Source organism: Varanus komodoensis, unplaced genomic scaffold, assembly GCF_004798865.1.
Source record: "Varanus komodoensis strain SLA01 unplaced genomic scaffold, ASM479886v1 scaffold11, whole genome shotgun sequence".
Taxonomy (NCBI): domain Eukaryota; kingdom Metazoa; phylum Chordata; class Lepidosauria; order Squamata; family Varanidae; genus Varanus; species Varanus komodoensis.
The window spans coordinates 20,312,875-20,326,761 of record NW_025335317.1 but is presented as its reverse complement, the minus strand read 5'-3'; the positions used below and the strand labels follow the sequence as shown (position 1 = coordinate 20,326,761).

The 13,887-nt window shown below is 47.3% G+C and overlaps 1 protein-coding gene across 2 annotated transcripts in view; it reads right to left on the bottom strand.

The window, feature by feature from the left end:
* OIT3 (oncoprotein induced transcript 3) overlaps nucleotides 1-13,887 on the bottom strand; it is a 39,881-nt gene that overhangs the window by 21,388 nt on the left and 4,606 nt on the right. For both annotated transcript variants that reach the window (XM_044420538.1, XM_044420539.1), the window contains exons 2-4: nucleotides 12,736-13,110; nucleotides 7,408-7,518; nucleotides 4,685-4,807 (exon numbers count right to left, since the gene is read on the bottom strand). In XM_044420538.1, the coding sequence (XP_044276473.1) occupies nucleotides 4,685-4,807; nucleotides 7,408-7,518; nucleotides 12,736-13,110 (609 nt within the window). The remainder of the gene's footprint in view (nucleotides 1-4,684; nucleotides 4,808-7,407; nucleotides 7,519-12,735; nucleotides 13,111-13,887) is intronic.

Genomic DNA, 13,887 nt, shown 5'->3' with positions numbered 1-13,887 from the left:
GCCAGGATACCCCCCCCCCCCACCAATGGTCTTTTCTAGAGAAAATGGAGGGTGGTAGTGGCACTAGGAAGATTGTGAGGCGTGGCAGGAGATTTTTGCTGCTCTCACTGGCTCCTTTCCAGCCATGATGAAGTCACCCTGGCAGGTTTGGGCACTAAAAAAATGCCACACTAAGTACAACCTCCCTAAACGTTTCTACTGTAATCCATGGGTTTTCCATGAGGCTTGCCTGGAAAACAACCCATGAGGGATGAACCACCCACCATAACAACCCACTGCAGCTTAGTATGATGTGTGAACCAGGTCACTGGCAGAACACTGCTCTGTGCCCAAACAGGTCACAATAGGAGGGCAAGAGGGGGATTAAACCAAACACAGCAGTGCTATATTGTATGCTTCCATATAGTACACATTTATACTAAGTAAATATAGCACACATTTACTTAGTTCTCCTTCGTAAGCCTCCCTGAAATGAACAAGTAGCCTGCAGCTCATGCTTTTGAGCTGCTCTCCTTTATTTCATGAGGCCCGTACAGGAGAGCATCCCAGGTGAATGTTCTGACAGTCTTGAAGAGCAGGATGCGCGAAGAATTTATGCCCTGCTTTCTTTAAATCAATGTTATATCTGTTTCTAAAGCTGTTCTTAGTCTGCTAGTAGTGTTAGGAGATGACATAAACTTTAAAGAAGCTTTTGATGCTTTTTTAAAAATCTGAAACTTGGGAAGTGGCTTTGTTGACTTTGACTGGCAACACTGACATTGACTGCCTGGGTTTCAGGCAGAAGTTTTCCAGGCTTACTTGAAGAGCACACCTGGAGCTTTCTACATGTAAAGCAGGTGTCATCCTATAAAGTTGCAGACCCTTATGGGTGTTTCCCAAATTGTGTGTTTAAGCATACAGTTAAGACAGCATATGGGAATGGCTAAGAAGAGAAAAGTCTCAACATCACAAACTTTGCTGTAAACACAGATTCATCTTTGAGGATCTCCCTGTCACTTGGAGAGTTTCTCACCCTTTGAGGGATGAACTGGTCTTTTAAGCTCCGGTGTATTTATGGAGGCGATTTAGGTAGAGATTTTCAGTCAAACTTTCTGACAGTTTCAGTACTTTCTATTGTACAAAAATAAGGTTTGGAGAAACATCAACAGCTGTGATCCTGGTAGTTGTACTTCTAATTTAAGAGTAATTGAAATGGTGAAAAGTAAAAAGAAAGAATGGAAAATTCCCAGGTATGGTTTTAAAAACTTCATTTTGTTAAGATAGATGGATTTCCACCAACTGAATTGAGATATAAGTTAGTGGTCCCATGATATGCTTCAAAATCCCATCACTCTGAGATTATAAGGCTCAAAATGCATTATATTCTTCAAGGGTTTTGTGGTTGTGCAATAGATGCCAGGGTGGCTACAAAATGAATAATATATTTCTTGGAATGGTTCATAAACCGCATGGCATATCAGTAAATATGAAACCGACAAACGTGATTGTATATTGTTCAATAAATTCCCAGGAGAGCATTATACACATGAAAAATGTCATCTACTACTGCAGTTTTAAAACTATCTATATAGCAGGTACGACCTGCAGAGAAAGAAGCAATGACTCTTTCTAGTAAAAACAAGAAGGTTGAAATGGCCAGAAATCAGGCAGAAGTACTAGTCCCATGACAGACTAAACAGGGATTTGAATATTTAGGATGGATGAGTACCAGATGGTGTAAAGGACCACCAGTGGCTCATACCTGAGGGGCAGGAGAGTCTAGTCATCTGTTGCAGTGGCAGCAGTTTGAGCTGCACGGGAACTATCCATGGTGCTGAACTCTTCTCTGAAAGAAGATTGGCACCATGAAGCTGCTGCAAAGCTCAACATGAAAGCTGCAATGCACAAGGAGCCCGACTGAGATGGGAGTTGCCAGCCTTCCCTGCTAAGGCAAATCCAGAGAGGCTAGACATGATGTCATTTTACTGAATGTGCACATTTTTAAAACTGCGAACTTTACAGCTTTCATACATTTAAACAAACTGTAAAATAATACATTACAGAGCAAGGAGGAGATATTTAACCCTTTCCTGTCCTGCTCCATTCCTTGAAACAGGAGCAGGCTGGCGCATTTCCTCTCAATGCAACTAGTGGAGGGGTTTGCCCAGAGTCATATCAGGGAAGGAAAAGCTTAAATCTCCCCTCCGCATCTGATGCAGTCCAGCTTTAGAAAACCCTGAAATTCAGTGCCAAGATGCATTGAACATCACATCTAACTTGAGCCGCATTTGGCATTCTACAGGAGAAGGATTTAACAATGCACAGCTCTGAAGCAATGCTCTAGGTCAGTGGTGGTGAACCTCTGGCACACGTGCCACAGCAAGCATGCAGAGCCCTCTCTGTCGGCACGTGAGCCAAGTCGCCCCAGCATCGCCCCAGCAGCCAAGCATCAGCTAACAGCTCACAGAGGGGCCATGCGCATGCTTGGAAAGGAGTAGTGGTGCCAGGTGGTGACATCACGAGCCGTGACTCATTAGCTGCGACTCGTCCGAGCTTTTGCATGGCCGGACAGTGCACTGCCAAGAATAGATATATATTTGCTTGGACTGGCTGTGAGGTGTTTCTTCTAAACTAAAACCTCAGTTTTCAGGTTTTATTGCTGTGTTGGCACTTCGTGATAAATAAGTGGGTTCTGGGTTGCAGTCTGGGCACTCGGTCACTAAAAGGTTCACCATCACTGGGTTAGGGTAAGAAAAACCAGGTGTCCTGGCATGGTTTTGATGGTTAGAATGTGTTTAGAATGGGCAGAAATGATGAGCTGTGCAGAAAAAGCTACTCAAGGGTGGCTTTTTCGAAATCGTCCTCTTTTCAATGGAACTTTCCCCCTATATCAGGGTTAGGGGTGTGCACCAGGGAAGAGTTAGGGTTAGGAAAATGAGGTGTCCTGGCATGATTTTGATGGTTGGAATGTATTCAGAATGGGCAGAAATGATGAGCAGTGCAGAAAAAGGAGAGGAGAGCCAGTGTGGTGTCGTGGTTAAGAGCATGGGACGGGGACTCAGACGATCTGGGTTCTAGTCCCCACTCAGCCATGGAGCCAACTGGGTGACTCTGGGCCAGTCACAGACTCTCAGCCCAACCTACCTCACAGGGTTGTTGTTGAGGGGATAAGATGGAGGAGGAGAAGGATGTAAGCTGCCTTGTGCCCTTTGTAGGAAAAAGGCAGGATATAAATAAATAAATAAATAAATGCTACTCAAGGAAGGCTTTTTCAAAATCATCCTCTTTTCAATGGAACATATGCCCAATATTAGGGTTAGGGGTGTACACCAGGATAGGGTTAGGTCAGTGGTGGCGAACCTATGGCATGCGTGCCACAGCAGGCATGCAGAAACCTCTCTGTCAGCACGTGAACCAAATTGCCCCCACATCGCCCCAGCAGCTGAGCATCAGATAACAGCATACATAAGGGCCCTAACTTTAATCCTAACCCTAACTAAAACCTCCGTTTTCAGGTTTTATTGTAGTGTTGGCGCTTTGCGACAAATAAGTGGGTTTTGGGTTGCAGTTTGGGCACTTGGTTTCTAAAAGGTTCGCCATCACTGCTCTAGGTCCTCTTAGTTAGTCCACATTTATGTCACTGTCAGGTTCACTCGCTTCTTAAAAAGCAAGAAGATGTATGCACTCAAACAAGCGTGTTGAATCTGTTTAAACCTGAGGTCCAAATTCCACTTTGAAGAATCCTGCAGGATGCTGCATTCCGGTGGTGGGCAGAGATGAAAGCAAAGGGACGTAAGGCTAAAGAGTATGGTGCAAAGCTAAAATACGAGATGTGGCATTATATTTAAGCTTGGTGCATTTTCTGCCAGTAGGTAAGTCCTGGGGGAGTCATGTTAGCCTTTTTGAATAGGAAAAGTTGGCAAAACTGAGAAACCACTGAATGATTTGCAGCTGGGGAAGGGGTGGGGCCAGGAGAAGGGGAGTGGGTCTCCTTTATGGTCAAGTTTGGTCCTCAGGCCTGAGATTCAGCTCTTCTGCCCTAGCACATGGTGGGCATGCCATGAGCAGAGCCGGCTGGAGCCAGGGGGGCAGACTAGATGGCCTGGGAGGCCCATTCTGACTTGTTCAGTTTCTGTTTCTGTGTTTCTACATCACAATGGCACACCTTTTGATCTGCTGGCCATGCATGGTGGGAACTGGACAAACCTCCTCATTTGCTTACAGGTTGAGAAGGAAAAAAACAGTGGCTGTCAAAATATTTAGCCACTAAGTGCTTTTTCTTCTTGTAAGTACAACCTTATAAGTACAGGCACTGATAGCTGGAGTGGAATGTTTTTGACTATGTGAACATTAACCTATCCAGTTGCTGCTGGAGGTGGACCTTAAAGTTCAGCACTGAAGTAAAGTACGCATTGCCTAATTTCAGGCAGTTACCCTAAATGAGTTGCTATTACTATTGTTATATTACATTTATATCCCAATCTTCCTTTCTCCAGCTAGGAACCCAAAGCAGCTTCCAGTTTTCCTCTTTTCCATTTCAGCCTCACAACAACAACCCTGTTAGGATGGTTAGGCTGAGAAGCAGTGACCGGTCCAAAATCTCCCTGTGACCTTTGTGGCAAAGCGGAGGCTGAAACCCAGAACTCCGAGTCCCAGCTCAGCACGCTTAACTACACTGGCTCTCCTCAGCTGTTCCCTCACTCACCTTCACAGCTCTTTCCATCCTTCCCCAGAACACGCCCAACGCCACATTCACAGCGGTAGGAATTCTTCAGGTTCACGCAGAGCTCACTGCAGCCTCCATTATTTCTGTCACATTCATTTTCATCTGTAGAGAAACAAGATCCGCACATCCATGATTTAGCCTGTGGCTCGTGGCAAGATCCTGCCACGTGCAAACCAGTGCTTCCATTCATGCAGCCTAAATCACTTTTTTTATACCAGAAAAATAGGTTTCTTTTCACCACGTCATGCACTAGTGTATGCCACATACAAACACGGGCACGTAAGTGTTATTGTGCCATCTTGGCTTGCTTTGGCGTGAACAAAGAGGGCTTTATGGGAGCAGCCTTCCCAGCCTGGGGCTTTCCAATATCTGGCTGATATTCCACCATTCCTAGTCCGCATTGGCCATGTATCTGCCAACGTACATGGCCTGCACTGAGACATTTTCTCCATAAACTAGGCCATGGCCTGATGCAAAGTTGCACTCCCCCTTGCCCCTGATTTCCAGGACTTTGATTTTACATTGCAACAAATGCACCTCCCCACAGGCGTTGTTTTAAATGGAAAATGTTGCTGAACCACTGCTGAGATTTGGCACCAATTTGGAAGCAGCGGGGAAGTGCAGTCTGCACTGGGGGTCCATGAGGGGCAGGAGGAGGAGGAATGATCCCTGGACCTTCCAGAATTGCCCACTCATCCTTCACATGGCACAACACACCTGAGAGCACCTGGATGACTTTTTCTTGTAGTGCCAAGTGTTGAGAATATATGTTGAAACATCAGGCAACCAAGAACTCAGCAAAACTAATGTCAGAATGGAGATGCAAGGGGGACCAAAACAAATAAAACCACCAACTTCTGGACAGAAAGCTGAGAACACATTGTAAAACAAAAGGCTGCGGTCAGTTCTGACAACTGTTCTTCTTTGGCTGGTCACACCATTCAATGAAGGCTTTTCAGAGTCTCCTAATTTGGTTTATCTTTGTCAAGTCCATTCAAAATGATTCACAGGAAAGCTCTAAGCTAGATAGGGGTTTGCCACAGTATATCTTGAGCTAAAATGGAATCGGGAGGGACTTGGGGTATCCAGGTACAAATTCCCACTTGGAGATCACTGGGGGGCTTTGGGCCATTCTCCGGCTCTCAGCCCAACCCACTTCTCAGGGTTCTTGTGAGGAGAAAGTGGAAAGGTAGAGGACCAGATGAGCTACCCTGTGTTTCTTACAAGATGGAAAGGTGGACAATAGATGCGACAATACCAAACTAAACAATCTCTACGCTTGTATGTAGAGCAGCTCCTGATGGGCCAGGATCCTACCTCACCTAGTGGGTATTTATGACATGGATTGGCTCATGTGGTGTAGAACCCCTTCTCATGTGCAGATGATGGGGCCAGGCTACAGGTAAGATTTTCCCATAAACACCCTGCACACCTGAGAGGAGTCCTCTGAACCCCAGTGTCTTGCCTGCTCATCCCATATTAAATAAGGGATTGAGGGGTTGCTCAAGCAAGCATGGCTACAAGACAACACGCTGTGCCATGGCTAAGGAAACGGAAAGCTGGCCTGCCTGCGTGCCTGCCTGCTCAGGCGGCTGGCCAGGTGCAAGCTGGGGGTGGGCAACTCAAAGGCCCCTGCAGCTCTTGCTTCTGATGGCGCTTGATCTTCCAACCAGACCAGCAGCCCTTCAAAGGCAGGGATGACCTTGGTAAAGCCAAGCACCTGCCATCTTAGGAGAGTGTAGCTTGGCTGACTGCCTCTCGGCTTACTGTCTCAGTCAGGGGACTATGCCAGTCAGTCAGTCAGTCTATTGCATTTAGCCATAGGCCATTACAAGTTAACAAGCTAAAACATTGAACTAACAAATAAAACCGTAAATCAAATGTATTAAAACGTAAGACTAAAAGACGGACCAGGTGTGATTTAGGACAGCGTCCCCTTCAAAGCCTCCCTAGCCCTTGTCTTTTTAGCTGCAAGAGCAAAAAGATAGACTCGATAAGACACGTGCGTATCAGCATCTGGCAACAAAAACATTTACTTCTCGGGATCAGAGTAGGCATTAAAGACAGGTAGAGTGCTAGTCAATTTTTCCCCCTAGGTTCACAACATAACGAACAGTAGCGGATACAATGCAAGAGATCCTCTCTGTGATGCACTGGGCCTAGGCAAGGTGGCCCTGATCCGTGGCCAGGGGACCAAGCTTGGAGGATGGTACTGGCCAGGGAAGGGTCAGGCGGGAAGGCTTGGGGGGCTGCCACGGCTGCCCTACCACCCCGCCGCCTCCTCTGCTGGGGGGCCGTTTCCTGCTGCCCAGTGGGTGAGCCAGCCAGCCTCACGGGGAAGTTCACCAACACCACACCACAGATGAGTGCCCTGCAGAAACGGCTGTGCTGGGGGTGCTTCGAGCACACTCAGGTCATGGAGGTCAACGATGGCTAGTAGAGGTGTCAGAGGAATCCACAGTGAGTCCAGGTGCAGCTGGCAGGATCTGGCCTGTGTATTCTGCACTGGACTGCTTGCAAATGAAGGACACCTGCCAGTCCGCAACATGCAGACACAACTGATTTCACTAAATCGGTGAGTCCCCATTGGCTGGTCACCTGAGTAATCTCGCTCGACAGGCATGCCCTAAGTAACTCGTTCTCACATCCCCACCTGGTATTTCCATGTGTCACTTGCATGCTCTCTCTCAGTCTTTGCTTACCAAGGCAGGACTGTCCATCTGGTCCCAGTATTGTTCCCAAAGAGCACGTGCAATCTTCCACATCCAAACAGGACCCCCGGCAATCAACCACGTCACAAATGTCATAGAAATCTGCAGAATGACCAAGAAGGTTTGTTAAGGAAGTGCAGCGACCACCTTCCCCATCCTCAGTTAAGTTCACAGAATGTAGACTAAAGTCAAGATGTGATGCAGTCATGGTAGGGCTCTGTGTTCAAATCAGTTCACCCTCCAATGCTTACTAAGAGGAATAGGAGGGAAGGATTCCCAGCTCTTAGTCACCCTGCCTTTTGGAATTGCTTCTCTTGAACAACTTCTCTCCAAATGAGCTCCAAGACTGGAATCAACCTTTGCCAGGAGAAACATTGCTGAGGAGGAGAATATATGGGTGGGGGGGAGGAGGAGGAAAGGACGACTGGTGGAGGGGAGGATTCCGTATCTCTCCTCCATCAGCTCATGTTTAAATCATGCTCACCCTGACTTTACCCAATTCATCATGGAGATGTATCCAAAGCACTTAAATCAGAGTCATGGGAATTAACACTGAATGGAACCCATTGATTGTGCTGTCTACGGTGCCTCGGAGGCTGCAGTCCTGTACCACTTAGCTGGGCCTAGGACCCATGGTACTCAATAGGACTAACTTCTGAGTAGACATGAAGAGATGAGGATGTACAGGAGCAACACCTTCTGGTGAGATCCATGGGATTAGAAGTGGTATGCGAAGCTTTCTATTTGGGCATTCAGCAAAGCTGGCCCATGCATCCTCTGGCCCCATGGTGAGCATGCTGATCCCTGGCAACCCTGGTTAGAAGACCTCAGCCCACAGGTCTGGAAAGGACCTCTGCCTTGGAGCATCGCTCCCAAAGTGGCTCTCCCAACCTGCTGCTCTTTGGAGGTTTTCAGCTGCAATCTCCAGCATTCCCAACCATTGGCCAGGCTGGCCCAGCCCTGTGAGGGCTGAAATCCGAAACTTCTTGAATGCATGATTCAGCTGTATACTGAGATGGGGTATCAGAAAATGCCCTACCTGTTAAGATAGTCCTTCTCCCAGGAGTGGGGCTTATCTTGATGCATCAGGGATCTTCTGATAGCCCATCTCAGTACAGAGCTTAATCATGTGTTATCACAATAGAGTCTACCTATGAAGCTTTACTAGGAATTTTGGGAGGTGAATCTGGTGCATCAGGTGTTTGTGGTTTCCATCCTTAAAACTGTTTTTAGACATTTATATTGATCCCCACCCCCGAATATTCATTACAGTGACACATGGTGCATTTATATAATAATACTGCAATAGCTTTGCATTGTTATAATTTGTATCGTTCTGTAATACGTAACACAAGTTTATAAAGAGACATGTTACAAATAACAGTTCTGACTTTCATTCCGATTAGACTAGGGCCTCCTGCTCCAGCAAGTGAAATGATTATTGACTGACTGACTGACTGACTGATTGACAAAATAACCAAGGTTTACTCCCTGAGGGAGACCAGAGTGAAATATGGTAAAATCAGTAATTCAAGAAGAATGAACAGGAGCAAAGAACAAGTTACACACAAACCACAAAATTTAAGGCAGCCCAAATAGCTGGGTGATTAGAAATACTATATTTTAATGGTGCTTCTTAAAGCTCACAGAGAAAGGACTCTGTGGATCTCGTGAAGGACTGCCAGAGCAGTTTTTTGAGAGTCCTTGTGCAAGAACCCCTCAATCAGACCCCTGCTCAGAAACTCAGCTTCTCCCCCCTTGCCTGGGTTGGGCCCACTTCCCCATAAGAGAGTTTTCAAAGGGGGAGGAAGATGAAGCTGGGAGGCCACAATCTCCACTGAACTGCCACAACCAGTGGACACAAAGAGAAGCAGTGCCATCTCTGTCAGTTTCCAATTCTGTGGGAAAGGCTAGTGAGCAAACTGATACTGATCCAAGGGAACAACATCAGGTTAAGAGGGTGAGTAGCTGAGAAACCTCTAATGGTCCATGTTAGCCCTTAAGTGGGAGGACCCACCTTGAAGGACCCACCTTGAAAAGGGCATTTTGCTCTTTTCAATTTGGAAGGGAGGGGAGGTATTCAGTTGAGAACTTATAATTAATTTGCATTTCCTTAAGGGCTTGTATTCTAACTCTGCTTCTTCCTTTTGTTGTTGACTTCTGCAATAGTCCTGTTTGTACCACAAAGCCACTCAAGCTGGTCAGCTTTAACATAAACAAATCTTTAACCTCAGACACCCCCCCCCCCCGTTTGGGAAGTGGGGGAGAAGCAGGGCCAGAGACTCAAGCCTTCAGCAGCTGCCCATCCACTTTCTCCTCACGGTTGCCACATGATGAACACCTGGAGGTGCCAGTTTTGATTTGCAAAGCTGTACCAGCGGAAACTCCCTGAGCTGTAAGGCTATCAAAGACTGAGGTGGCTTAATAGTGAAAAGCTGGTCAGCCCTGAGCAACTTGCCTTCTGTTGATGGATGCTGCGAATTGTAGGGCTCTTTGCTCTCCACACACACTAAAGCACTAAATGGCTCAATGCCTGTCTCATCATGAACCTGTCCAGGTAGTAAGACCGGCAGGCCAAGCCTATTTGGGGGCACTGTTACCTTTCAATTATGCTGCCCCCAAGCTATGACATGCACTCATCTTGCCCGGGATTTGGTCTCCAACAGCCTGCGGCCTTTGGACCCCAATGATCTTATATGGCAGCCTTTCCCAGCTGGGTGCTCCCCTCATGACTTAGATGATGACTCCCATTATCCCCAGCCATGCAGTGCAATGCATCTGAAGGGCATCAGATTGGCAAAAGCTCCATACATAGGTTCTTCTCTTTCCCTGAAGTGCAGCACTTGAAGGCGTTCTCAAAAAGGAAAACATATTTATGTATCCTACACATGCAGCAGCTTAGAAAATCTTGCCAAATTAAACAAGGTGTCATTGTGAAACAGAAAATTTACCAATCAGCTAACAGCTAGCAAACATGCAAGCAAGTGAGCAAGCAGGCTTATCGACCCATCTTGCAATCCCACTGCTTTCCTTACAGGGAGGGATGTGGCCACTCCCTGGAAGCTTGTGAGAGAGTGGGCCAAATGTGGGGTGGGGGCTGCTTTGTCAGAAGGGGTGTGAGTTCAACCTCAGTGCCCCCCCCCCATGTGCCCCTCAGCAAAAGGGGAAACTTCAAGCGAGCCCTCCCCACCCTCCTGGCTGATTACCGTTTATATGAGAGAACTGTTTTCCAGGAGAATTGGATTACCATAAAGATTAATCTTTTATACCAATGAGCAGTGCAACTGGAAGCTATTAACTAAATTGCCTAGAGATACAGAACTGGACTGGAAATTTCTTGAGGAAGTCAGGACATGATTTTCTCTATCCTTTTTAAGATTTGGTTTCTGGGGGCAGTGAGTCAGATATGAATATTCCCCACTGCGAACTCAGCAATCCACTGGAGATTTTCTTGTTCATTTCCATACATTAAAAGTGCTGTTTATGTGCACATGGGAACGCAAATATGGGGAAATGGCGCCATTTTGAAATTGAGAGTATATTCTTGTCACTGTAGTTTACCAATGTGACAAACACAAGAACGCATTTCTACTCGTTTGCAGGTGCTGGCAGAGACACCATGAGCTTTTCTAACAGCTTGATGGGACTGACAGTGCTATTGGCAACACTGAGGTATTCATAATTTTCAGAACTGAACCACCCAATCACAACCAGCCTTTGTTAACTTGATACCCCACCAGATGTAGTGGACGCCCACTCCCATGCCCTGGGCTGAAGAAAGCGGATCTAGGACTTCTCGTCACACTGCCCATCCTGTGTGTTCAAAATCTGGCACACCCGGAGAAGCTGAGGAGCTTACAAGGTCTAAGGCAAGGGTCCGTGAACTTTTCCACCAGGGGGCCAGTTGAAGCTGCCAGCGATGGGTTGGGCCGGAAGGGTGGTGCCGGCAGTGCGTGGGGGCAGGGTGGGTGGTGAGGCGAGGGGTGGGCGGGTGGGCGCATGCGGCGAGGGGGGGCGAGGCGGGGTGGGCCCACGTCAAGAGGCGGGCGCACGAGGCAGCGGCTTGCTGCTTGGGGATTGTTTTCTCTGAGGGAGCAAACCGCTGCCTCCCCGTGCGCGGGGCGAGATAGGCAGCAGCAGCCATGCTCGGCGGGTCCAGATGGGCATGGCGGGCCCGATCCAGCCCCTGGGCCGTAGTCGAGGACGCATGGCCTACAGTCAAGGTGTTCGGAATAGCAGGAGGGCTGTCCAGCAACAGACTGCTCTATGAAGCGGGACAGGGAAAAGTGCCACCTCAGCTCTGGCTAGACCCCAGTGGAGCAGTGCAACAGCTGCTCTTCCCCTTCCTGGCCAGACACTCTCTGGAGCACTTGGGGAATCTGGCTTCCTTCTTCATGCCCTCAAACGGGCAGCGCTCTTCTCAGATTTCTGACACACCTTCTGAGGTAGATCTTGGCCACTCTTCCTCAGTCTGATGACTTCCAGATGTTTTGGACCAGAGCACTCCTGACTGTTGGCCATGCTGGCTAGGGCAGATGGAAGCTGAAGCCCAAAACATCTGGAAGGCACCAGAATGGTGGAGTGTTGACCTTACTGGATCTGGGCCAGTTGTGTGAACCCAAGGAACAGTGACTCTTCCTAGGTGATACGAGGGGCGTCAACATCCATCACTTCTTGAATCTATTTTCTAGGCTCTGCAACAAGGTCCTCCTCTCCCTCTGAGGTCTCATCTAGTTCTGAGCTGATCCCACAAGGGAGGTGGGAATGTTTCGATGGCCGTGCTACTTTGCAGAGCAGTACATTACAGACAGTAGGGATCACATCTTTGAAAGTGCCTCTGCACCAAAAAGCCAAACATCCCTTTGTTTAGAAGAAGCCGCAGCCAGTGAGAGAATGCTTGCTTTGCAGGCAGATGCTCTCACAGTACCCAGCATCCCCAGGACGGGTTGGTGAAAACTCCTGGAGAGGAGCTGCAAATCCAGTCCCTGTCATCTGTACTGGGCTAGATGGTCTCACTTGGCATAAGGCAGCCTCCCATTTAACCCAAATGCACATGCCAGGGAGAAGGGCTCATGCCCAGAAGAACAGAGCATCTTGGAGAGAGAGGGCTAGGACAGGCATCTTATGGAAATCACAATTACAACAACATGGGGACTCATTCAAATATGGGAACTTCCATTTGAAGTCTAGAATGGTCCAGCCAAGAATATGCTGTGTATGCAAACCCCTGATCGTGTGTTTCCATTCACAAAGCCCTCCTCATACGCTTTGCTCAAGAAGCATCACAAACAAGCAGAGAGTTTTGCTGGGGTCACTTACGCCCACAGTAGGCATGGTAGCAGGCCCTGGGCTTGGTTAAGCGGTAGACGTAATAGCCTCCTGGGCATGCCTTGACCTGGATCGTTGTGTTCCAGAGGCAGCAGTTTCCATTGAAGGTTGCACAGGCCTGCCTTTGGACAATGCCATCTGACTCCTGAGGGTGGCTGCCATTCAGCCAGATCGGGGCGTGGGTACCACAGTGGTTCTCCGGGATACAGAAGGTGGGCATGGCATCCCCAGCCATCGCAGTGAAGCGGTACCATTCTCCATCGACACGGCTGTCACACTCCGGTTCATCCACAGAATCGTTGAACTGGTATTCTGTGTTCCTCCAGGGTTCATTCAGACTGATATAGGCAGAGCAAGGATCAAGAGCTGGAACACAGAAAGAAGAGAAAAGCCAGTCATGATTCAAAGAAGCACACTATAACCTGGGGAGAGAGATCAAAGAAAAGAGAAACAATGGGTAAATTCATTCTTTTGCTAAGAACTACTGTCTATTAGGAAGATATGACATAAGCAGACAGAAAGATACATTTTAAGAGAAATGGCCTCCAGCACACTGAACACCATTTGATATAATAAAGTTGGTATCTTGTGAGCCAGAGTGGTGTGGTAGTTAGACTCAGGAGATCTGGGTTCTAGTCCCCACTCAGCCATGGAGCTCACTGGGAGATATTCTCCAGTCACAGTCCCTTAGCACAACCTACCGCACAGGATAGTTGTTATGAGGATAAAATGGAATAGATGAGGATATGTAAGCCACTTTAATTTCCTTGCAATGGAATGACAATAAATGCAATGAAATGATAAATCATCACCATCATCATAATCTAATCAACTGAACTGCAATAGAAACCACATAGGTAACACACCCACCCACACCCCCCATACCTCATCATTAAAAGCTTCTCTCCTTGCTGTTCAGAAAAGAAACTCTCTGCAGAATTTCTTTCAGAAACAAATTCCTAGGGAAATTAAAGAGTATAGAGCAAGACACAGTAGATAATGTCTTTTTTCATGCATTCCAGCTCACCCTCTATTGAATATGAGATTTCAGATCTCATCATATCAATAGATAATCCAGAAAAGTAATTTGGTAAGTCATAATCAGATTTCACAGAATGTGAAATGCTGAAAATTGCATATTTA